Raw genomic sequence first — 27077 nt, 5'->3', positions numbered from 1 at the left:
CAGTTCCAATAAAATTTAACAGATTGCTTAAGATGCTTTGGAAATATAGGGTGTCTCACGAAAGATGCTCAGGAGATGTCCGTGCATCACATGGCATGGCCAAAGGCCCCTGTCACTGCATCCACTGGCCACCGCTGCATCCAAATCTTGGACACTAATCTGCCAGTTATCAGCTGTGCGTGCACTTCTCTGAGTTAAGCATAAACAATGTTGCCATCAGATTAACTTGAGCTTACCTTTATTTACCGTAGGTGCTCAGAGTGATGTCTCACTGTGGTAACAGCAGCCTGACATGTGAACACATTTGTAAACACTCGACAGATTTTGGCTGCCGAAATCAGGAAAATGACTAGCCAAACCTTGTCTTCCAACTCTTTGAGTGTATGGGGCTTGGTTATATACACATTGTCTTTTAACATCCCTCAAAGATAAAAATCACACAGATTTAGATCTGAGGAATGAGGAGGCCAGTCAACTTTTGTATTATCAAAAACGCTCCGTATTGCTGTCATAGAAGCATTAGCGATGTGTAGTCTTGCATTGTTCTGCGTGAAATAACATTACAGCTTTTTGTTAGGTGTTAATTTAATTCTCCAAAAAAAAAAAAAAAAAGTGGGGGGGGGGGATGTATTGTTCACCTATCTGTCAGAACATATTGTATCATGAAAAAGATAGGTCCAGTAATTTGGCTTGCACTAATTGTACACCACACTCCTGTTTTCACATCAAGCAGAGATTTTTGGTGTAATTCATGTGGATTTTTGGAGCTCCTGTGTCAATTATTCTGAAAATTTACGTATCCTGAGAAGTATAGCCATGCTTCATCAGCAAAAAAGCATCTCGGGATCAACTTCCCCATCGAGCACAGACTGTAACAGCCAATTACAATAACAATGTCAAGCAACAGTGTCTGAGTTCCTCAGTTGGTGCACTACTATTATAAGTATGGTTTCAATTTCAGTTTGTGCACAGCTCTGTGAGCAGATGCTCTTGACACACCAGTCTGAAGTGCAAACAGCACAGAGATTTTCTCGGACTTCTTTCCATGGCTTCCTCTAGCTCACCTACTTTATTTTCAATTAAAACACTAGGTTCTCTAGGCCTTTGTTTGTGTAACACAGATCCATTCTCGTGAAATTTCTTCACTAATCTTTGCATCTACGAATCGTTGGGAATGTGAATAGTAGGAAATTTTGGTATGAATTCAAGCTGACATTCCACATATGATTCTGTTTTTGCATAGTTCAGTACAAGAAACATTCATTGAGCCTTGGTGTATATCATACCGAAAGGAAACTCGACAGGAAACTTAAAACAAAACACCTGAACACTCAGTCGCACATTATAGACGACAACCGGGCCCAGCAACATCAAACAAGTGCGGAAAGTGCCGGACTTGGCACAGTTACAGTAATGATATCTAGCAACAATATTTGAAGGAATTAAACTGGACAAAAAAAGGAAAACACCAGTACACTCAGTCACACAGTGTGGAGAGCAGGTGCAAACTTTTGGTGTCCAAGAACTGTGCATAGCCACAAGTGGCAGACACAGGGACAATAGACAGCAAACGCACCTCGTGACCTGTGGATCCCTTCCTAGTGTCTTTTGTGAGACACACATTATATGAAAAGAGGCTAGTCTGCTAATATTCAAGCCTTTTATTCAGTCACAAATGGACTTTCCAATACACACTGCTACAGGTCTTTATAGAAACACCATTGGTGGTAGCAAACTTTGGAGTTGATAATATCAAAGAGTTGATTTACTTTTCCTATTTTTATTTACTAATGACGTGTGGCATAATATTCTAGGGCAAAACTTCTATGAGGAAGAAAATGTTTCTACATCTACATCTGCATCTGTAATCTACAAACCAGCACAAAGTGCATGCAAGAGGGTGCGTTTCATTGTACTAGTTACTAGGATTCAGACAAACCATTGACCATTCATATTGTCCTTCTCTGTATACACCCAATATCTCCTTTTAATCGCCAGCCGGAGGGGCAATGCGGTTCTAGGTGCTACAGTCGCAGGTTCGAATCCTGCCTCGGGCATGGATGTGTGTGATGTACTTAGGTTAGTTAGGTTTAATTAGTTCTAAGTTCTAGGCGACTGATGACCTCAGAAGTTAAGTCGCATAGTGCTCAGAGCCATTTGAACCCTGTTAATCCTATTTGCTATGGGTCCCATACACTTGAACAATATCCTACAATGGGTCGCATGAGTGATTTGTTAGAAATCCCCTTTGTCGATTGATTGCACTTCCCCAGTATGAAGTCTACCACCTGCTTTACCCACAACTGAGCCTGTGTGATAAAGCCATTTCATATCCATACAAAGAATTACACGTAGGTTCTTTTGTGTGAGTTGAACAGTTCCAGCAGTGATTCATTGACATTATAATCACAGCATTCTACAGTATTTTCATTTTGTAAAGTGCAGAATTTTACATTTCTGAACATTTAAAACAAGTTGCCAGTCTTCTCACCACTTTGAAATCCTATAAAGATCTGACAGAATATTTATGCAGCTTCCTTCAGACAGTGCTTCATTATAGGTAACTCATCATTTGCAAAAAGCTCGATTTTACTATTAACGTTGTCTGCAAGGTTATTAATGTATAACATGAGCAGTAAGGGCCCAATACACTACTCTGGGGCACACCCGAAGTTACTTCTACATCTGTTGCACAGAAATGTGTAGTAATAATTTGTGTTGTCTACTCTTGTAGACAACTGCGACATCACCGTAGAGACATTCTGGTGGAGCATAAGTTTTTGTGTATCTGCATTTTCAAATGGTATTGTTTTTGAGTGTGCAAAGTATTATGGTCTGTTATGTGCTTGCTACTTTTCTAACGAATATTGTTTTGCTTGACAAATGTTGAAACAATATTGGCCACTAAACTCTAGATTTTGGCTATTGTATCTTGAAAAATGTTACTGTTTAATGCACTTGGGTATCAGTGCAAGCAGTAGGATATAATAAGTGTTGGTACTGTGATGGTAAGCTTAGAACATGTTCTCTCTGAGTATTGCATATGGGATTTGAAAAAATATGTTGCTAGGTCTATCTCTAAGGAATATATTGAAACCAAGCAGTAAATATCTCAATGGCTTGGAGATAAAATTCATAATTCCTTAGCCTGTTATAGTAGTGTAGGTGGAAAGGTACAGATTAACTACTTAATTACTTTAACAGGAATTAACAGACACTTTTCTAAGTATAATAAAATCTCTCTCTCTCTCTCTCTCTCTCTCTCGGTGTGTGTGTGTGTGTGTGTGTGTGTGTGTGTGTGTGTGTGTGTGTGTGTGTGTGTTAAATGTGAAGTTTTGGTTCGTATTAATAGTGTATTACTGAGAATCTGTAAGCACATACTTGACTATCTACTTTTATGTATTGGTTATCAAAGAAAGAAACTGTTGCTTGTGTGTGAGATTTGTGTTAAAAAAGTGCATTAACAACTTGAACAGTCATTTTTCAGAAACAGAAGAGTTGACTGGACAGTTAATACTAAAGCGATGGAGAGAGATGTGTAATTAAATTATAATTTATTGCTGAAGTTGGTCTCTGCTTCTGTTCATCTTGGGGCAGATTTTATTTCCTAAAATGTGACACTTTAATTTAAAATACAACTTTATTATGGTTACTGAAAACTGGTCTGAATTCCACTAACTGTGAGACTGAAACACAAGTGCAGGTTTTTAATTTATTAATGCAACTGCAAGTGAGCTAAGATTTCACAGATCAAATTTATTGAGCTCACAACACATGTTATTGGTTTCTGGTGATCAACACGAGCTATTATGCAGCAGTAAATGATATGAATAGAGCCACATTGGTGGATAAAAATGCACCATAAATTTAATAAATTAATAAACTAACTGGAAAACAGCAGGCTGTCCACAGCTACAAATTATGATAAAATATTGTCACTCAAGGCTAGCTAACACACTGATGTATTGTCCTGCACTTTGATTAGATATGGAGTTCAAATAATGATTACACTAACTGCTGCGGCACACTGCAAAATTATTAGAGCCCAAACTGATCCCAAATAATCTGTGACTGCACCATAAACTAAGTCAAAGACTGCACAATATTCATCCTAGTCCACACAAAATGCAGCATATGTTCAGACACCTAAGTCACAGCTAAACCACTCCTCGAAACAATCATCTCTGACCTCACACTTACTAAGCTGCGACTGACAGACAGACAGACCCCGACAGACAAACTACTACTTACGGACATGTTATGAGGAACCTGGCTGCAGCCCTTTCAAAGCCTAGGTCACCCCCTCCAAATACTAACCCCTTCTCTCATTCTCATCATCTCCCTCCCATGAAAAGTGGTCTCAGTGATGTCATGCAAGTCCTTCGTGTGATCGCTAATCCCTTCTCAAATTCTCAGCATCTCCCTCCTGTGAAAAGTGCTCCCAGTGACATAACGCAAGTCCCTCATGTGATCACCAATATTTACAACTTTTTATACATATATTTAATTGAAATGCTGCCCGTAAATCTGAGTTTAATTATTCGAAGTTTGAACTTTCTTTGGTGAAAATTGTTTATGGTCTTGGCATCTGTGTTATTTAGCTTACAATTGCAGATTTTGTCTCATCTTTTCATTGCTGTAGTCAAAATTTACGTATGTTTGGTAGAATTCAAACTGTGGGCCAAACTATGTAAATTTAACATCAAACAATAAAAATGATAAATAAAAAATAATAATCTTGTGATCTAAATTGTGTGTAGTTACTAGTACTTGCTTCCAACACATACTGTCATGCTGCCAGTGTATCTGTCTTTGTCTAAGTTAAGCCGAATTTCATTAATTTCCAATTAAATTTATTCATCTTAATTACTAGTGTTATGGATAACACGATTATTTTAATTGATGTGTCTCATCAAAAGCAACAAACTGATTGCTCAGCCTCTGTGGACATTATATATAAATTATCAAGTGCACACATTGTAGCTAAACTTTTTTATCTATGTAACTTCTTTTCCATATAGCACTCAGGCGATATCTTTATTTCATTAGATGCATAATTAAACCATCTTTTGTATAATACTTTGTGTGTCTCAGTACATAGTATAGTTTGCACTCCATGTGTGTAAATATGAACAGTACTTTTATACTCCATAGCTGCAACAGCTTGCTAATGTCACGGGTTTGCTTAAAACCCACAAGTGCTTTGTCTGAAACTATGTGCACCGACTTTATGACGACCAAGCGGCCCCACTGCTGTAAAGCTGCCAGCAAAGTACAATAGGTCCTTGGCCAGTAGACAGAAAGAAGCATGGGGCGTGCTCTTCCTCTTGTGTGCTGTACAGGCATGTAATTCAAATACTGCTCTCGGCTAAATTGCATTCCGATAGGCCTACACAGATATGCGTTACAAGCTGTTATGGGTGCAGCTTTGTTGGTGAGAGATGAAACACTAAAGACAATGAAGTCTGATTCATAGAAAAAATGATTGCATATATGAAACAAGTTAAGGTTGAGGGCAATGCCATATCTAGCTATTATTAAATGAAACTTTCTGTCAGTAGTGACACACACACTATTCAATGAAGTCTGTCACACTAGAGCAGGTACTATGTATATTCAGAAAGGAAAAACATCTTAGATGGGGCACAGAAGATATCATCAAGACTAAGGGCTCTTTCTCTGAAAGCATACAATTATCTGAGATGATAGAAGTAAACTTTGCCATGCTGTTCAGAATTCCAAAAATACATGAAGCTACTTCAGTGTACCTTGCAAATTTTAGAAGAGGCTACAAACTTAATTGGTGCTACAACAGAATTAATTAAAACCTTCAAGCAGGTATAAGTTCTTACCTTCAGTGAAATAATTTTGAGAGCCGAATATGTTTGATTCATCTGATGCGAACTTGGTCTGTGTCAAAATCATCAGGATGAAAATCTTCAGGTGGTGATAATCCTTGTCTTAATTGATACACGGAAGCAGTCAGGATATCGTGACTTCGACATGATGATAACTTACAAGCTCACAGAATAAATAATAAAAGAAACAAAAGAAGCTGGACTCCACATTGTAGCTGTTGCATGCTTTGTGGGGCCAAAAAACTGACAGTATGGAAGTAACTTGTACAAAAAAAAAAAGTTTTGCAAATCTTTGTGTACCCTGCATGCTGTAACAGGAATTTAATGGTTTTATGTGACATTGCGAAGGCCTTGGTTTGTGCGATGGAATGACTATGGCAAAGGAAGTAATACATGAGCTGCTGGATAATCAGAAAGGTGATCTTCAATTACTTATCATGTATTAATGGTGCACCTGAATGTTACTGCATGTGTAAACCAAAATGTGAGATCATCTACAAAGTTACTTTAACACTGCATGGCACAAACTGTAAAGTACATACTGAAAAGAGAAACTGAAAGTAACTATGTTGATCTGTAAATGATTCATTCAAGATGTTGCATTTGAGATATTCCCCGGGAATCAGAAAAGTTTTAGAAGATTTTTGAAAGTTTTTTCCATGTATGCATATAGGAAGAACGGTGTGTTTCCCACCATTTTGTATAGGACGGCTCATTGATCTCACTAGTGATATAAGAAACATGAGAGAGACACACATGTTGACTCTTGGACTGAATCAAGATGTCACATAGACTTACTATTTCCACATTCCACTGCAGTTCTAAACTGTTCCAGCCAATACAGGTTACAAAAATGCCCTTTACGGTCATACGTTGAGGTAGATGTGAACTCATCATACAATACTAACGAAGAAGGAAACAAAGAAAACTTGCTTGTGAATATTGGCTTCAAAAGTTTAAAATGTCCTATGTACCTTATAATGTATTAAAATATCTGGCATGTTACATTGCTTTCAAATGCTTGTACATTGACAGTTCACAGATAGATAAAACATTAAACCGTATGTTTGCTACAAAAGATTGGATTGCTGTGATTTTGTGAAGGTGGTCTGTCATCTCCATTGCGTGACTGGCAGACTCAGTGGCAGAAGTTGGAAATGTTTTCTCCAGTTTCCAAAGAGAAATAATTTTGAAGTGCAAAAAGATAATGGAAGCACTGACATTCATCATGCAATCTCATTTCAACCAAACGTGACATTTCCCTTTATCTGAGGACAAGAATTTGTGATAATTATTATAAATAGTAAAGATACACAACTAAGAGGGATGCTAAAGCTGACTGTGCAGTTTTCTTCTGTTTGATCTGTTTCCATTTTTAGCCCTCAACTATGTAATGCCTTCAAATTCAGCAGTTAGCAGTCATTTGAAAATGCACCAGAGCAGAGAGCATGATTTCTTCAGTATCCATGCAAGAAAATACCCAGGAACAATGTTGCAGTCACCACTTAGTGCAGAGGAGAATGTAAGCTATTGACACTGCTGTCCATCCAGTGACATCAAGGAATGCTGGGCAATAGTAACGTGTTAGCCTGGGTCTGACCTACCTGTTAAATTTCTACCTACCTTGGGCATCCTGACAATTGCTGCACAATGCATATACTCTCTTATGAAGTCTGATGTCAACAGTAAATCACAGTTTTAAAACAACAGTCACATTCGTAAACATAAAATCTTCTTGAAATTGTGCTCCACAGCTTTTATATGTTGATCATTTTCTTCATGTAGGGTACCTCAGCCATATATTTATTAAGGATAATTTGAAGTTTTCCACCTCAGTCATTTTTCACAAGTATTTAATTAATTACTTTGTGAACGATTGGCCAATTTGTGCCATGCAGCCCATTTTTGAGTGCAGTAGGTTAGAAGTGTTGTACAGTCGTACTGTTATGAAATGGTGGATGTAGCTGATAGGAAAGTGAACACATAATGTGCACGTTATAGGACACTATATATGTTCACTGTCGTTATTCAACAGCAAGATGACTATTACTGGACACAAAAAGCTTTCTGGTTTTAATTCTGGCACATGCCATGTGCTCACTTTCAGACCAGCTATATATGGCGTTTGATGACGGGATAGCTGTAGAATACTTCAATACCTACTGCACTTGAAAACAAGTTGTAAGGCTGAAATTGACCAATTGTGCAAAATGTAATAAAGCGGACACTTGGGATAAACAGGTGATGTGAAAAACTCCAAACATGTCCTTTAACTTCTATATGTTGAATGAAAGACAGTTTTTATATACCATTAAATACTGTTAAATAAAAAAAATTCTGCTGCAATTAGTTAGGATTTTGTGTTGAGATCTGACAGACGTTACAGCTCAAATTGGTATGCTGTTCCTTTAAAGATTCACTGCTCTTGTCAGTTGTCCAAATACGGACTTCAAGATTAAGAATTAATTATGGTTTACTTGTTTAAGATCATTTTCTCTGTGATTTTTCTATTAAGAGGAAAGCAACTATAATACTGAGACTATTTTAACTGTGGCACAAGTATGGTGATGGAATTTTAACAGTATGCCTCAGTAAGTTAAGGATGGATGTAGTATACTGTTCTGATGGAAATTCAAAAATAAGTATCACATTTAAAAACTCTCTCTGCATGATTGTGCTAGTAAACAACTGGCAATATTTTGTTACATTTGTGATGTTGCATTTCCTGTTGTTTATTGACCTGGCAAAGGTAAATCCATTATATGACTGTTAGATTAATCAGTCGGAAAATGCGTGTTTAGTCCAACCTGAAGTGACTGTTTTTGGGTCTCATTATTACTACTGCTTTATTATTATTATTATTATTATTATGTCCTTTTTCAGATTGTGTACAAGCTGATTGACTTGGGGTATGCCAAAGAGCTTGAACAAAGCAGCTTATGTACTTCTTTCGTTGGCACCCTACAGTATCTGGCCCCTGAGCTCTTCACAAACAAGCCGTAAGTTTTTTTCTAGATACACTGCAGTTCTTTTGCATGCTTTGTGTCCAGGTCAAAACTTTTTGCTACATGCTAACATTAGTATTATACTTTTCCAGGTTTTGTAGTGTCAGACATTTATCTATAGATTTCTGTTTTCTAAATTCTAAATCTGTGTCATTTGTGGGATTCAAATAAAGGTTGCTTCCAAAATATGTATAATAACTATATGGCATCACTTATTAGACAGTAAAACTTTTGTGCTCTGCAGTCAGTGAGAGCCAAAACAGTCATCTACATCTGTACTGTGAGGTGCATGGGAGAGGCTGTGCTCTATTGTATCAGCTATTCGTGTTTCTTTGTGTTCGATTCACATATGGAATGTGCAAAGAATGATTACCTTTGTGGCGCTGTAATTAAGCTAATTTTGTTCTTATGATACTTATGTGAGCGATACATAGTAGGTTGTTATATATTCCTAGAGTCGTCATTTAAAGCCAGTTCTTGAAATTTTGTTAGTAGACTTTCTTGGGATTGTTTATGTCTATCTTCAAGAGTCTGCCAGTTCAGTTTCCTCAGCATCTCTGTGACTCTCTCCCATGGATCAAACAAACCTTTGACCATTTGTGTTGCTCTCCTCTCTGTATATGTTCAATATCCCCTGTTAAACCTATTTGGTATGAGTCCCACACACTTGACCAGTATTCTAGAATGGTTCACAAGAGAGATGTGTAAGCAGTTTCCTTTGTAGATGTATAACACTTCCGTAGTATTCTACCAATAAAGTGAAATCTACCACCTACTTTATCTGCAACTCAGCTGTAAATTCAGTATAGAATCTGGTAGGATACATTGGGCCCTGGAGATTTGTTCAGTTTTAATTATTTCAGCTGTGTCTCAACACACTTATTTCACTCAAACTCTGCTCAGCTGAACATTATGACCATCTTCCAAATATCCAAAATTTCTATCTTTGTCGTGAATAACAGCAGTGACACATATTGGCTTGGGAACAATAAGGTCTTGTTAAGTCACTGGAGGGAGTTTGCACCACATCTGCTCACATAAGTCATCTAATTCCTGTAAGTTGCAGGTAGGGCAGGGTGATAAGCTCTGACACCACATTTGTGCACATTTAAGATGATTCAATCAGGTTCAGATCTGGTGAGTTGGGAGACCAGAACATCAATTGGAACTCACCACTGTGTTCCTCGAACCATTCCATTCCATTGCATTCCTGGCCTTCGCACATTGCCTTGTCGAATAATGCCATTGCCATCAGGAAATGTGATCGTCGTCGTCTGCAACCAGTGCGCAGTACTTCTTGGCATTCATGATGCCTTGCACGAGCTCCACGGGACCCATGGAGGGCCACTTGAATTTTCCCCAGAGCATAATGGAGCTGCCACCAGCTTGTCTCTGTCCCACAGCATGGGTGTCAAGGAGCTGTTCCCTTGGAAGACAATGGATTTGTGCCCTCCCATCAGCATGGTGAAGAAGGTATCTGGATTCATCAGACCATGCAGCGCTCTGCCACTGTGCCAACGTCCAGTGACGATAGTCACGTGCCCTTTGCAGTCATAGTTGCCGATGTTGTGGTGTTAACATTGGAACATGCTTGGGTCATCAACCAAGGGGACCCGTCGTTAGGAATGCTCGGTACACTGTGTATTGAGACACACTTGTACTCTACCCAGCTTTAAAAGTCTGATGTTAGTTGTGCAACAGTTTTCCTACTTTACCAGTCTGCCCAGCCTATGACATCCAACATCTGTAATGAGGGACGGTTTTCCAACCCCATGACGTCTGGACATGGTTTCACTTTGGTCTCGCTACATGCTGAAGATACTCACCACAGCACTCCTGAACACCTGAAAAGTTGTGTAATAGTCCGAAATGTTTGTGCCGAGCCTCCAGACCAACACAGTGTGCCCTTAGTCAAACTCAGATAGATCACCCCCCCCCCCCCCCCTTTCCCCATTCTACACATGGAAAGCACGCTCACTGATACTACAGGCACTGTGCTTGTGTCTAACTAGCAGTCATTCCTTGCCAGGTGATGCTGCTATTTCCTGAAAGGTTTATATAATTAGTAGATGAATGGTCATTATGTTCTGGCTGATCAGTGTATTTTCAGTTGTTGTCATTGTCGTCGTCATCATAGTCTAAAGACTCGTTTGGTGCTGCTTTATCTTGCACAGTCTGTGATGAAGCAAGCTGGGACATTTTTACTTCCCCTCTTGTTTTGTCATTTAATTAACATTAACATATGTGAGTATAATCTGCATCTTCATAAAAGAGAAAAATTGGCTCTCAGTTTTAAAGAACATAACACCAGATCTAATTTTGTGCTTAGTTTGAGGTATATAATTGATTTTCTAATTTATTTCAATTATTCCTAGTTAGTATCTTTTGTTATAGGGTGAAATCAGTTATTGTTTCATAACTTAAATTCTATTGTTGACGTGCAAACAAAAATAAAATCTGTGCTATTTATAAACATTTGGAGAACAACTAATAGTATTCTTAAAGAATCTATTTGGCTCTATTTGAAAACATGTTACCAAAACCAGACCTTTATTAATTCCAAAGTAATTAACAGTTTTGTCAAAAGTATTGTTTGCATAATGATGTTTGTTAGTTTCATCATTTAAACAAATAATTTGGTTTAACCCCTGTAGTAGAAGAAACTGTTAAAAAGAACCAATTTTTCGATGTATTCAGTTAATCAAACGAGTTAAGTTTTAATTGTAATTTCTGTAAATTTAACTTCAAACAATGTTTAGTTTCAGTACCTATTATTGTGAGGATATATAAGGTCCCAGTTTTTGGTCCAGAGACAGTCAGCCCATGGACGAGTTTCAGACGAGAATCCTGTGTTGGTTAGAACAACGACAGTGCTTCAAATTAACTGTGAAATAAATGTTTCACAATTAGGTCGTTTGTTAAAACAATTACTGTGTCTGCCCCATATGTACCTTTCTATTCTTCTAGAACGGTAAACTTTGTGATTACGTTTTTACTGCTCGTAGATGTTCAACAGGAAACTATTGTAGCAGTATGTGGATGTTCACCTGCAAGCTATTAATGAGATGTATCAGACGTCCTATTAATGAGGCATATCGAAAGTTAAACAATAGTGCATTGGCTATATATAACTTTGTATTATTGAGGGACTGTAAACAGTGCAAGTAAACTACTATGAAATGCAACTGTGCACCATTCGGCTACATCATTTATAGTAGAAAGTACAGCACTTCCACCCCCTATTTTTTTTTTCAGGCAGTACATTGACACTAAGGACAACAAATGAAGAAGCAAAACAGGGAACATTGTCATAAGTCCTCTTCTTCTCTGAATAACTACTGCAAGCTACATCCTTTTGTATCCGTGTACTGTATATATCTCATGGTCTCCATCTATGATATTTACTTCCCCATACTTCCCTCCAATACTAAATTGGGATCCCTTGACATCTCAGAATGTGTCCTGTCAGCTGTTCTTTTAGTCAAGTTGTGTGACAAATTTCTTTTCTTCCCAGTTCTGTTCAGTATCTCCTTATTAGTTAAGAGATGTACCCATGTTTTTTTCCATGACTAATCTACCTTCTATAGCCTCTTTATCTTGACCATCATCAGTTATTTTGTTGCCCAAAATAGCAAAACTGATATATTACTCTGTCACATTTCATAATCTGATTCCCCTAGCTTCACCTAATTTAATTCGACTAAATTCCATTATCCTTGTTTTCTTTTTGTTGATGTTCATTAGGGAAAGGCTACAACTCTGTCTCACTAACTACTCAACCACTGCTTCTCTTTCAAGCACATCAACTCATATAACTGCCTTCTGGTTTCTGTACAAGTTGTAAACTGCCTTTCACTCTTTGTATTTTACCCCTGCTACCTTTAGAATGTCAAGGACAGTATTCCAGTCGACATTGCAAAAGCTTTCTCCAAGTCTTCAAATGCTATAAACGCCTTTCCATAACCTATCTCTAGGAGATGCTGAAGGATCAGTATTGCCTCGCACGCTCCTACATATGTCCAGAATTGAAACTGATCTTCCCGGAAGTCAGCTTCTACCAGCTTTTCCATTCTTCTGTAAAGAATTTGTGTTAGCATTTCACAACCATGACTTATTGATCTGATTGTTTTGTAATATTCACAGCTGTGAGTATCTGCTTTCTTTGGAATTGGAGTTATTGAATTATTCTTAAAGTCTGAGGGTATTTCACTGGTCTCATATATCTTGCTCACCAGGTGGAATAGTTTTGTCATGGCTGGCTCTGCCAAGGATATCAGTAGTTCTGACAGAATGTTGTCTTGCCCAAGGGTCTTGTTTTGAATTAGATCTTTCAGTGCTCTGTCAAGTTGTTCTCACAGTATCATATCTCCCATCTCATCTTCATCTATGTCCCCTTCGCTTCCTATAATACTGCCTTCAAGTTCATTTTCATTGTATAGCCCCTCTGTGTACTCCTTCCGCCTTTCAGCTTTCCCTTTGCTTAGTAATGGTTTTCCATCTTAGCTCTTGATGTTAATATGGTTGCTTCCCTTTTTCCTCAGGCCTCTTTGATTGTCTTACAGGTGGTATCTATCTTTCCTCTAGTTATATATGCTTCTAAATTCTTACATTTATCCTCTAGCCATTTATGCTTTGCCATTTTACACTTTCTGTCAGTCGCATTTTGAGATGTTGTATTCCCTTTTCCCTGCTTCATTCACGGCATTCTTATATTTTCTCCTTTCATCAATTAAATCCACTAACTTTGGTGATACCCAAGGATATCTATGCCTCTTGTTTTTACACAGTTGAACCTCTGCTGCCAAAACTATTCATCTCTCAAAACTACCCATTTGTCTTCCACTGTATTCCTTGCTCCCGTTTCAGTCAATCATTGACTAATGCTCCCTCTGAAACTCTCAACCACCTCTCATTCTTTCAATTTATCTGTTCCCATATCCTTGCTTTCACGCTTTTTTGTAGTTTTCTTAGTTACAATCTGCAGTTCATAACCAATAAATTGTGGTTAGAGTCCACATCTGCCACTGGAAATGTCTTACTGTTTAAAACATAGTTCCAAAATCTCTGTCTTTCCATTACGTAATCAATCTGAAACTGTCCAGTGTCTCCATGTCTCTTCCATGAATGCAGCCTTCTTTCTTAAACCTTTCTGTGGTAACAAGGATTAAATTGTGGCAATTTTCTTGTGTTTTCCTTTCGCAAAGGAACATTTGAAAATGGAGTTAAGCACTTTAGCTTCTGCTTTGTTACCTTCACAAGTGACTGGACATGAACCTTGGTGCCACTAACAGCCTTTACACCCAACCAAAATTTCTTTTGTGAAAGGTAATTTGACAGTATTTGCTATGGTAGTCATTGAAGGGTCCAAACATTGCTCCCTGGACAGCCAAACACATTTCATTCAGCTTATCTCTATCTAAAGCCCTATGCTTTCTTTTACACCTATTATATTGTAGTTTCTGTTTCTTCAGAAGTTTCTTTATAGTGACTGTATACCATGCAGGGTCCCTCCCATTATGAACTGTTCTACTGGGGACGTGTCTACATAGTGTATAGTCAACTACCCTTTTAAACTTGCGCCATAGTTTCTCACTGTGCTCCTGTCCTGTGCTGAAAGTTTTAAGTTCTCATTGAGATATGACTCTACCACTTTTTATCTACTTTACTGAACATATATATCTTTCTACTTGTTTTAGTTTTTCTTTGTATTTTGATAATCATCACTCCCTGTTAGGCTGATTCCTTTGAAAAAGCATTACTGATTTCATGCTTCCCCCTTTTCCAGTTTAAACTTATGCTCCAGCTATAATGATGTTGCTATCAGTGTAATCATGTCTGTTATGTATGAAATTCATATTGAGTTGACCACAAATGAAAAGAGCAACTAAACAAACATCTGTTGTAGATCTCCATAGCCAGTGATGATACATTCATAAGTCTGTAAACCTGGCACTTGCTTTATCTAAAATGCGTGAAGCAGTACAGTTATTAGAACACTGGGCTTGTTGTTGGGAGTAACAAGCTATGGATTCCCATCTAGCCATCCAGATACAGGCTTTTGCCAAATCATACACTGTGAGGACGTAGGATTTTTTTTTTTTTTTTTTTTAATGTGGCCATGCATACGTTTTCCATTCTTCTCAAATATCGGCCAGATGCAACTGTTTGTGAGGTCTCACCACACCAGTCCCACAGAAACTCATGTTTTCTTTATTAGACTATGATACAACCTTTTGCTTCCTTAATGACGCTAATTTATTGACTACGTATGGAGGGACAAGTGTGATCAATTTGTATGTGATTATGTAATAATTCATTGCTAATATTGTTTGGATACATACCCAAGCTTTTAGTTTGAGATGGTCATTGTAGTTCAGTGATTACCTGTGAAAAGCAACTGTGCACCTGTCTGCTATATCATTTACTGTAGTCAGTGTTGAAATTACAAACCCCATTTTTCAGCCAGTGTAGCAATGCAGTGCATCGACACCGAGGATAATCAACAAAGAAATAAAGCAGGTGAACGTCACAAGTGTGTAGCTAGTAGGTGGCAGATGTGCTGTATTATTACTGCTTAGTTTTTGAAAATGGGGAAAAAATGGGTTTAGTTGCATAAACTTCTAAGCATTAACAATGAAAATCAGATGTCTGTATTGTTGAGAATGATTTAGAGGTTCATTTGTTTCTTTGATTAATAATACACTGAATTTATTTTAATGTCCCAAGACCACTACAAAGAACTAACTGTATATTACAGTTGTGTTGTTGTTGTGTTCAGTCCAGAGACTGATTTGATGCTCTATCCTGTGCAAGCTGTTTCATCTCTAAGTAGCTATTGCAACCTACATCCTTCTGAATCTGCTTAGTGTATTCATCTCTTGGTCTCCCTCTATGATTTTTACTCTCCACGCTGCCCTCCAATACTAAACTGGTGATCCCTTGATGCCTCAGAACATGTCCTACCAACCGATCCCTTCTTTTTGTCAAATTGAGCCTCAAACTCCTCTTCTCCCCAATTCTATTCAGTACCTCCTCATTAGTTACTTGATCTACCCATCTAATCTTCAGCATTCTTCTGTAGCACCACATTTTGAAAGCGTCTGTTCTCTTTTTGTCTGAACTAGTTATCGCCCATGTTTGTTTTCCATACATGGCTACACTCCATACAAATACTTTCAGAAAAGACTTCTTGACACTTAAATCTATATTCGATGTCAACAGATTTTTCTTCTTCAAAAACCCTTTCCTTGCCATTGCCAGTCTACATTTTATATCCTCTCTACTTCAACCATCATCAGTTATTTTGCTCCCCAAATAGCAAAAGCCATCTACTATGTTAAGTGTCTCATTTCGTAATCTAATTCCCTTGGCATCACCTGATTTATTAGACTACATTCCATTATCCTCGTTTTGCTTTTGTTGATATTCATCGTATATCCCCTCATGAACCACGGACTTTACCATTGGTGGGGAGGCTTGCGTGCCTCAGCGATACAGATACCACAATAGAGGATTATCTGTTGAAAGGCCAGACAAATGTGTGGTTCCTGATTTCCATATAAATTATAAATAGTATTTTGCTCCCTATATTTGATCCCTGCCACCCTCAGAATTTGAAAGAGAGTATTCCAATCAACATTGTCAAAAGCCTTCTCTAAGTCTACAGATGCTAGAAATGTAGGTTTACCTTTCCTTAATCTATCTCCTGAGATAAGTCATAGGGTCAGTATTGCCTCATGTGTTCCAACATTTCTATAGAATCCAAACAGATCCTCCCCGAGGTTGGCTTCTACCAGTTTTTCCATTCGTCTGTAAAGAATTCGTGTTAGTATTTTGCAGTCGTGACTTATTAAACTCATAGTTTGGTAATTTTCACACCTGTCTTCAACTTCTTTTTTGGGGATTGGGATTAGGATATTCCTCTTGAGTCTGAGGGTATTTTGCCTATCTCCTACATCTTGCTCACCAGATGGTAGTTTTTTGTCAGGGCAGGCTCTCCCAAGGCTATCAGTAGCTCTAATCAAATGTTTTCTGCTCCTGGGGCCTTGTTTCGATTTAGCTCTTTCAGTTCGCTGTCAAATTCTTCACGCATTATCATATCTTCCGTTTCATCTTCATTTGCATCCTCTTCCATTTCCATAATATCGCCCTCAAGTACATCACCCTTGTATAGAATACTCCATCCACCTTTCAGCTTTCCCTTCTTTGTTTAGAACTGGTTCTCCATCTGAGCTCTTGATACTCATACAGGTGGTTCTCTTTTCTCCAAAGGTCTCTTTAATTTTTGTGTGGTCAGTATCTATCTTACCCCTAGTGATATATGCCTCTACATCCTTACATTTACCCTCTAGCCATCCCTGTTTAGCCATTTTGCACTTCTTATCAATCTCATTTTTGAGACGTTTGTATTTTTGCTTACTTCATTTACTGCATTTTTATATTTTCTTCTTTTGCCAATTAAGTTCAATATCTCTTCTGTTACCCATGGATTTCTGCTAGCTCTCATTGTTTTACCTACTTGATCCTCTCCTGCCTCTGCAATTTCATCTTTCAAAGCTACCCATTCTTCTTTTACTGTATTTCTTTACCCTGTTCTTCTCAACCATTTCCTAATGCTCTCTCTGAAACACTCTACAACCTCTGGTTCTTTCAGTTTATCCAGATCCTATATCCTTAAATTCCCACCTTTTTGCACTTTCTTCAGTTTTAATCTACAGTTCATAACCAATAGTTTGTGGTCAGAGTTCCCATCTACCCTGGAAATGTCTTACAATTTAAAACCTGGATCCTAAATCTCTGTGTTGCCATTCTATAATCTATCTGAAATCTTCCATTGTCTCCAGGCCCCTTCCACGTGTACAACCTTCTTTCATGATTTTTAAACCAAGTGTTAGCTATGATTAAGTTATATTCTGTGCAAAATTCTACCAGCCGATTTCCTCTTTCATTCCTTATCCCCATTCCATATTCACCTATAACTTTTCCTTCTCTTTCCTTTCCTACTATCGAATTCCAGTCCCCCATGAATATTAAATTATCGTCTCTATTCACTATCTGAATAATTTCTTTCATCACATCATACATTTCTTCAATCTCTTCATTGTCTGTGGACCTAGTTGTGATATAAACTTTTACTACTGTGGTAGGCGTGGGCTTTGTGTCTACAATAATGTGTTCACTATGCTGTTCATAGTAGCTTACCCGTGCTCATATTTTTTTATTCATTACTAAACCTACTCCTGCATTACCCCTATTTGATTTTGTATTTATAACGCTGTATTCACCTGACGAGAAGTCTTTTTCCTCCTGCCACCAAACATCACTAATTCCCACTATATCTGACTTTAACCTACCCATTTCCCTTTTTAAATTTCCAACCTACCTTCTTGATTAAAGGATCTGACATTCTATGTTCCGATCAGTAGAATGCCAGTTTTCTTTCTCCTGATAACGATGTCCTCCTGAGTAGTCCCTGTGCGGAGATCCAAATGGGGGACTATTTTACCTCTGGAATGTTTTACCCAAGAGGACGCCATCATCATTTAACCATACATTAAACTAGCGTGCCCTCGGGAAAAGTTATGTCTGCAGTTTCCCCTTGCGTTCAGCCGTTTGCAGTATCAGCACAGCAAGTCCAGATCAGTCAATCATCCAGACTGTTGCCCCTGCAACTACTGAAAAGGCTGCTGCCCCTCTTCAGGAACAACACATTTGTCTGGCCTCTCAACAGTTACCCCTCCATTGTGGTTGCACCTACAGTATGGCTGTCTGTATTGCTGAGGCATGCAAGCCTCCCCACCAGCAGCAAGGTCTATAGTTCATGGGGGGGGGGATGATATAATTTTTTTGGCTTATCAGTCTTTTGACTGGTTTGATGCGGCCCGCTATGAATTCCTGTCCTGTGCTAACCTCTTCATCTCGGAGTAGCACTTACAACCTATGTCCTCAATTATTTTTCTTCCTCTACAGTTTTTGCCCTCTATAGCTTCCTCTAATACCATGGAAGTCATTCCCCCATGTCCTATGATCCTGTCCTTTCTTCTTATTAGTTTTTTCCACATGTTCCGTTTCTCTCCGATTCTGCGCAGAAGCTCCTCGTTTCTTACCTTGTCATTCCACCTAATTTTCAAAATTCATCTGTAGCACTACATCTCAAATGCTTCGATTCTCTTCTGTTCCGGGTTTCCCACAGTCCACGTTTCACTAGTGCTGTACTCCAGACGTACATTCTCAGAAATTTCTTCCTCAAATTAAGACCGATATTTGATATTAGTAGACTATTCTTGGCCAGGAATGGCTGGTTTGCCATTGTTAGTCTGCTTTTGATGTCCTTGCTCTGTCCGTCATTGGTTGTTTTACTGCCTAGGTAGCAGAATTCCTTAACTTCATCTACTTCGTTACCATCGATCCTGATGTTAAGTTTCCCGCTGTTCTCATTTCTACTACTTCTCATTATCTTTGTCTTTCTTCGATTTATTCTCAATCCATATTCTGTACTCATTAGATTGTTCATTCCGTTCAACAGATAATGTAATTGTTCTTCGCTTTCATTCAAGGTAGCAATGTCATCAGCGAATTGTATCATTGATATCCTTTCACTTTGAATTTTAATTCCACTCCTGAACCTTTCTTTTATGTCCACCATTGCTTGATTGATGTACAGATTGAACAGTAGGGGTGAAAGGCTACATCCTTGTCTTACATCCTTTTAATACGAGCACTTCATTCTTGATCGTCCACCCTTATTATTCCCTCTTGGCTGTTGTACATATTGTATATGACCCATCTCTCCCTATAGCTTGCCCAACTTTTTTTCAGAATTTCGAACATCTTGCACCATTTTACGTTGTCAAATGCTTTTTCCAGGTTGACAAATCTATGAACGTGCTTCCATTATTAACCGCAACGTCAGAATTGCTTCTCTTGTGCCTTTACCTTTCCTAAATTCAAACTGATCGTCATCTAGTGCCTCCTCAATTTTCTTTTCCATTCTGCTGTATGTTATTCTTGTAAGCAACTTGGATGCATGAGCTATTAAGCTGATTGTGCAATAATTCTCGCACTTGTCAGCTTATTCTATCTTCGGAACTGTGTGGATGATGTTTTTCCGAAAGTCAGATGGCGTGTCATCAGACTCAAACATTCTACACACCAACGTGAATAGTTGTTTTGTTGCTACTTCCCACAATGATTTAAGAAATTCTGATGGAATGTTGTCAATCCCTTCTGCCTTATTTGATCGTAAGTCCTCCAAAGCTCTTTTAAATTACGATTCCAATACTGGATCCTCTATCGCTTTTAAATGGACTCTAGTTTCTTCTTCTATCACATCAGACAAATCTTCCCCCTTATAGAGGCTTTCAATGTATTTTTTCCACCTATCCGCTCTCTCCTGTGCATTTAACAGAGGAATTCCTGTTGCACTCTTAATGTTATCACCCTTGCTTTTAATGGCACCAAAGGTTGTTTTGACTTTCCTACACGCTAAGTCTGTCCTTCCGACAATCATTTCTTTTTCGATGTCTTCACTTTTTTCCTGCAGCCATTTTGTCTTAGCTTCCCTGAACTTCCTATTTATTTCATTTCTCAGCAACTTGTATTTCTGTATTCCTGAGTTTCCCGGAACATTTTTGTACTTCCTCCTTTCATCGATCAATTGAAGTATTTCTTCTGTTATCCATGGTTTCTTCGCAGGTACATTCTTTGTACCTATGTTTTCCTTTCCAACTTCTGTAATGGCCCATTTTGGAGATGACCATTCCTCTTCAACTGTACTGCCTACTGAGCTATTCCTTATTGCTGTATCTATAGCTTTAGAGAACTTCAACCGTGTCTCATCATTCCTTATTACTTCCGTATCCCACTTCTGTGTGTATTGATTCTTTCTGACTAATGTCTTAAACTTCAGCCTACTATATTGTTATCTGAATCTGTATATCTGCTCCTGGGTACACCTCACAATCCAGTATCTTATTTCGGAATTTCTGTCTGACTGTGATGTAATCTAATTGAAACCTTCCCATATCACCCGGCCTTTTCCAAGTATACCTCCTCCTCTTGTGATTCTTGAACAGAGTATACACTATTACTAGCTGAAACTTGTTACAGAACTCAATTAGTCTTTCTCCTCTCTCAGTCCTTATCCCAAGCCCATATTCTCCTGTAACCTTTTCTTCTTCTCCTACCCCTACAACTGCATTCCAGTCCCCCATGACTATTAGATTTTCATCCCCCTTTACATACTGTATTACCCTTTCAATATCATCATACACTTTCTCTCTCTCTCTTCATCTTCAGCTTGCGATGTTGTCATGTATACCTGAACTATCATTGTTGGTGTTGGTTTTCTGTCAATTCTGGTAAGAACAGCCCTGTCACTGAACTGTTTACAGTAACACTCTCTCTGCTCTACCTTCCTATTCATAGCGGATCCTACTCCCGTTGTACCATTTTCTGCTGCTGTTGATATTATCCTATACTCATCTGACCAAAATATCCATGTCTTCTTTCCACTGCACTTCACTGACCTCTCCTATATCTAGATTGAGCCTTTGCATTTCCCTTTTCAGATTTTCTAGTTGTCCTACCATGTTCAAGCTTCTGACATTCCATGCCCCGACTCGTAGAACATTATCCTTCTGTTGATTATTCAATCTTTTTCTCATAGTAACCTCCCCTTTAGCAGCCCCCTCCCAGAGATGCGAATGGGGGACTATTCCGGAATCTTTTTCCAATGGAGAGATCATCATGACATGTCTTCGATTACATGTCCTGTGGATACACGTTACGTGTCTGTAATGCAGTGGTTTCCATTGCCTTCTGTATCCTCATGCCATTGATCATTGCTGATTATTCCACCTTTAGGGGCAGTTTCCCACCCCTAGGACAAGAGAGTGACCTGAACCTCTGTACGCTCCTCCGACCTCTTTGACAAGGCCGTTGGCAGAATGAGGGTGACTTCTTATGCTGGAAGTCTTCAGCCGCCAATGCTAATTATTAATCAAAATTTAAGCAGCGGCGGGATTCGAACCTGGGACCGAAGATGTTTTGATTATGACCATGGGTAACAAAATATATTACAGTTATGTGAGTGAAAACAGAAGTGTAGGAGTTGTTTGAAATCAGTAAGCCACAATGACACTTAAAGATGAAGATACAAGGATTATGTCTTTTTGGTGGTGCTTTTATGCTTTCTTGGGCTGTGTGTTAGCTTCACGCTATTGTTGATAGATTGAGATGCTGTGCAGTACAGCTTTTACTTCTGTAGTAGATTTTAAGCTTAAGGTAGAACAGCCGAGAGTCACGAACATTGGTCAAGTAGTTAATTTGTTCAGGATTTAGATTACCCAAGGTGTTTGAGTGTACAAGGAGTAGCTTCTATAAAACTGACTCATTATACATATACGTAGCTTTTTGGAATGTGATTAAAAGTGTGATACAAGTAAAATTAAACAATGTTGTATAAAGTAATTCTGTACTCTACCTGACTATTGCTGGTAAGAAGTGTTCAATGTTTGCTATTATTGAAGATGAAGGAGGTTATTAATGGAACCTCTATTATTGGCACAATGTTTCATTGCATTCCAGATGAAGAATGTTTGTACTGTGTTGTTTTGTCCTCAAATGTGTTAGTTATTAAAATGTACTGTATGGCATTAAGATGAAAAACAGTTAACTTAGGGAATAAACTGACCTGTAAAGTTAAGCTGTCATTGTGCTTAAGTGCAGCTGTTAAAATTTGTCAGTATGAACACTTTGAAGTGAAGTATAGCAAATTAAGGGTAACAGGAAAACATTTCAAATTTATCATTATTGGTCAATGAAATTGATGGTTTTTGGTACTTTGACAGACTTGCTCTTGAAGTGTGATATGTAACACACAATCTTGCAAGACTGGAATGTGAACCAGATTGGGATCATATCTGTGCATGATATTAATGACCACTGACCAGACCTAGTGCCTCATAAAGATAAAATACTCACTGTCATAACATGAAAATACAAAGAATAGAAGTATTCATGATTTGCAGTCAGGTGAACTACTTGATTTTCCCTTACATCTTAGGGTAAAGGACAGTGTGATGCCAGGAATGATATCAGGTTCATAGAATAATAATTGCTAGTTCATGTAATAGGTGAATGTTCTTTCTGCAGTAGTTTGACTAATACTAAGGTGGGGGGAAAGGGCTGTAGGGAGGAAGGGGGGGGGGCAGATACAATATACTGATTTGCAGTAGCGGTAAGTGCAAAACATGTGAGGTAGTGCATTCATAACCAAATTACAGCGTCAGTCTTCCTTAGCATTGTTTAGAAAACATTGCAAGTGTGATGGTCGGTAATTTTTGCTACCTACTCTATGCAACTGAGAAAGAAATTTCAAAGCAGGCCACTTATTACCAATAACTTGAAGAAAGGATCTTAGCAACTGGAAAATTCTCACTATTTAGGACTATGGTTGATAAAGATACATTCACAACACACAGTCATTAACTTAACGACTGTTATAGGCTTAGTATGACACAATGCTTGATTATTATCAGAAAATAATTTATGTACAATGCGTATCTTTTGCTACAGCATTAGATTCAACTTTTAAAAAAGCCAGGGATAATATATTTCCATTAATTAATTCAAAACAAGTGATGGGTTACAACAATTCTTCAAATATAACATGTACATAACAAATGCTGTATACTTCAAGCAGTGCAGTGTATAGATCTTGTGCAGTGTTGGCTCATATATTATTTGTACAATAACACAGTTTCTCTTCCAGCTAAAGTAAATATCTAACAGATATGGTGTGTAAATGTAAATGCAATATTTTCTGTCATTTACAGTACTAATTAAAGCATCAGAGCAGAATTAAAAAGAGCGGATTAAATGAATCAAATGTGTTGTTTTGTTATAGCTACACCAGCTCAGTGGACTACTGGAGTCTAGGTCTTCTTTCTCATGAAGTGATTACCGGAGTAAGACCATTCTTACCTAACATGACTCCAGCTGCATGGTAGGTTCAATTAAGTATATATAAAATCACAATGAATGGGATTGTGTGTGTGTGTGTGTGTGTGTGTGTGTGTGTAGATGAAAATCATGATTTCATGTGCTGACAGTATTATGATTTCCTTATAATGTACACAGTGCCGCCTGAGCAGCATTCCACTGGGAGTTAAAATGTGTCCTTAAACTGTCTGTGTTAGTCATGTGCCAGGATGAAGGTAATGCTTGCCACAGTTGTGGTATTCAAATATGAAAAGGGCACTACGCTGATTGAAATCCATCACCAATTGACAGAAGTATGTGGTGAGTCGTGCATGGATATCAAAAATGTTTGTAAGTGGTGTAGAGAGTTTGCAGCTGGTCGGACCGAAATTCACGACGAACAAAGAAGCGGGAGACCATCAATTTATGACGGGACAGTGTTGAAGGTTGAGCAAAGCATGCGTGAAGATTGGTGGATCACCCTGGATGGTCTCTGCACGTTGGTTCCTGAGGTTTCCCGAAGCGCCGCTCTCAGAATTTTAACGGAAACATTGAACTACTGGAAGGTGTGCGCAAGATGGATGCCACGCAAGCTGACTGAGGACCACATGCGGCAACAAGTTGATGTTTCGTGTGCATTTCTTCACCGCCTTGTAGCCGAACAGGACAACTTTCTGAATTCAATTGTCATGGGTGACGAAACCGGGGCATACCACTTTACACCTGAGACCAAGCAACAATCACGCCAGTTCATAACTTTCTGTACAGCATGGCAGCGAGCTGGTATGACATGGGCATACAAAAACTGCCACAACGTCTACAAAAATGCATTGGCAGAAATGGTGATTATGTCAAAAAATAGCTAAATGTTCAAGCTGTAAACTGATGTAAAACATTGTAGAAATAAACAGTTCTATGTACTTATAAAAAAAAATAGGAGACCTTACTTTTGGGATTACCCTCGTCGTGTGATATTGGAACATTGTGTTTCACAGGGAACGGATTTCTGAGAAGAGTAAAAACCTCTTTGAAAATGCTTTGACCTCAAGGCATGTTATGCATGAATGAGATGGATGGTTCTTGGGATAAAATAGTCATGGGAATTCAAGCCACCTTTCAGTTATGTTAATCTTGGTTACCAGTGAAGCAAACACAAGCAAGTGAGCATCCTTTTTGGTGCCAGTATGTAAGAACAAATGAATAGCGGTCTATCGTGTTTGGTTCACATTCGTAGGTACTCACTTATGTTCTGCTAGTTAGTGGTCTCTCAGTAAACCATCAAAGGAAGTTTGCACACTCTATGTGTTGGTGCTCTCTTTAATTTGAACATCACAGAGAGAATTCATTTTCAGAGTCTGCTGTTTTGTGCACAAATTAAATTTGCTGTTGAATGAGTTGCATGTCCAATGGAGTGTAAGAAGAGAATCTAATATTGCTGGTAGATGAATATAGATATCATAGATACATGTGGGGTCCAAGGGGACCACAGCATCAAGTGCCAAACAAACTGAAATATGCTTGCTAAGAAACTGGTAAAGCATTCAGATATTCAAATCGGAACAGGGGAAAGACAAATTCATTACTTGCTCCTGTCAGGATGGAACAAAGTGAGGAGGTTCATGCTTTTGTGTTCCTTTTTATTAAAAAAGAACACCACAGTAAATTTCTTCACACACACACACACACACACACACACACACACACACACAAACAAATTAAATTAATTGTACTATATTTACAGTATCTTCCTTATACATACTTCAATAAAATACCAAGTGCTACACGTGTGTCACTGAAACGATCAGGAATTATTTTACATATAGCAGCTATTGACATACTCTTGTTACTGTCTCCAGTTGTCTAGAAACGGAGATTAAATCATAATCTTTCTTCAGGCTGTACTGCTTGGTAATTTGCAAACTGATGGGAATACACAGCCCTCTTCGCGGGCTGTACCAAAATGTCAGCAGTGAGTCTTCTAACACCTGCAGAACTGAACCAATTAAGTGAATGGAGAGAGAGAGAGAGAGAGAGAGAGAGAGAGAGAGACACACCTGTATTCTAGAACCAGTCACACAAGTTATTTGTAAGGAATCTCCTTTGTAGACTGCACTTGCTCAGTATTCTACCGATAAACCGAAATCCATCACCTGCTTTACCCACAAGTGAGAGCCTATGTGATCATTCCATTTGAAATCCATTTGAAGTGCTACATCCAGGTATTTGTGGGTTGGCCAATTCCAACAGGGACTCGTCGATATTACAGTCGTAGGAAACTACATTTCTTCATTTTGTGAAGTGCACAGTTCTACATTTCTGAACATTTAAAGCAAGTTGCCAATTTCTGCACCACTTTAAAATCTTATCAAGAATAAACTGAATATTTGTGCAAAATAATTTAATTGGATTGATAAAAAATCTACTCACCAAGTGGCGGCAGAACACATACATAAATGAAGGTTGTAATTAGCCAAGCTTTCAGAGACAGTGACTCCGTCTTTGGGCAGAAAGGTTGAAGGGGAAGAAAGGATGATGAAGGAAAAGGACTCAAAAGGTCTAGGAAAAGGGGTAGATTTCGGGAAAGTCACTCAGGACCACGGGCCAGTGGAGACTTACTACACGGGAAGAATATCCTTTCCTTGTCGTCCCATGTGGTAAGTCTCACCTGACCCACAGTTTTGGCCGACTTTCCCAAATTCTACCCTTTTTCCTAGACCCCTCTTTCTTCCCCTAAAGCTTGCCTAATTACAACTTTCATTTGTGTGTGTGTTCTGTCATCACTTGGTGAGTAGATTTTTAATCTACCCAATTAAATTATTTTGTCAAAAATTGATGTTTTTGATTAATATTGATGCAGCTTCTTACAGACAGTACTTTATTATAGATAACTAAATCATCTGCAAAGAGCTTTAGGTTACTATTATTGTCATTTTGAAGGTCATTAACATACAACATGCACAGCAAGGGTCCCACAACACTTCTCTTGGGCATTCCTGAAGTTTCTTCTACATCAGACGATGCCTCTCCATCCAAGATAACACACTGTGTTCTCCCTATCAAAACGTCCTCAATCCAGTCCCAAATTTCACTCCTGAGCAAGGTGGTGCAGTGGCTAGGACATTGAACTTTCATTCGGGAGGATGGTGGTTCAAAACCACACCCGGCCATCCTGATTAGGGTTTTCCATGATTTCCCTAAAATTGCTTTAGGCAAATGCTGGGATGGTTCCTTT

The 27077-nt window shown here is 38.4% G+C and overlaps 1 protein-coding gene across 3 annotated transcripts in view; it reads left to right on the top strand.

The window, feature by feature from the left end:
• Window positions 1-27077, top strand: part of LOC126202996 (inhibitor of nuclear factor kappa-B kinase subunit alpha) — a 159470-nt gene that overhangs the window by 36865 nt on the left and 95528 nt on the right. For all 3 annotated transcript variants that reach the window (XM_049937195.1, XM_049937194.1, XM_049937193.1), the window contains exons 5-6: window positions 8742-8857; window positions 23772-23870. In XM_049937195.1, coding sequence (XP_049793152.1) covers window positions 8742-8857; window positions 23772-23870 — 215 coding nt within the window. The remainder of the gene's footprint in view (window positions 1-8741; window positions 8858-23771; window positions 23871-27077) is intronic.

This window comes from Schistocerca nitens, chromosome 9 (assembly GCF_023898315.1).
Source record: "Schistocerca nitens isolate TAMUIC-IGC-003100 chromosome 9, iqSchNite1.1, whole genome shotgun sequence".
Taxonomy (NCBI): domain Eukaryota; kingdom Metazoa; phylum Arthropoda; class Insecta; order Orthoptera; family Acrididae; genus Schistocerca; species Schistocerca nitens.
This window is presented reverse-complemented; position numbering and strand designations above follow the sequence as displayed.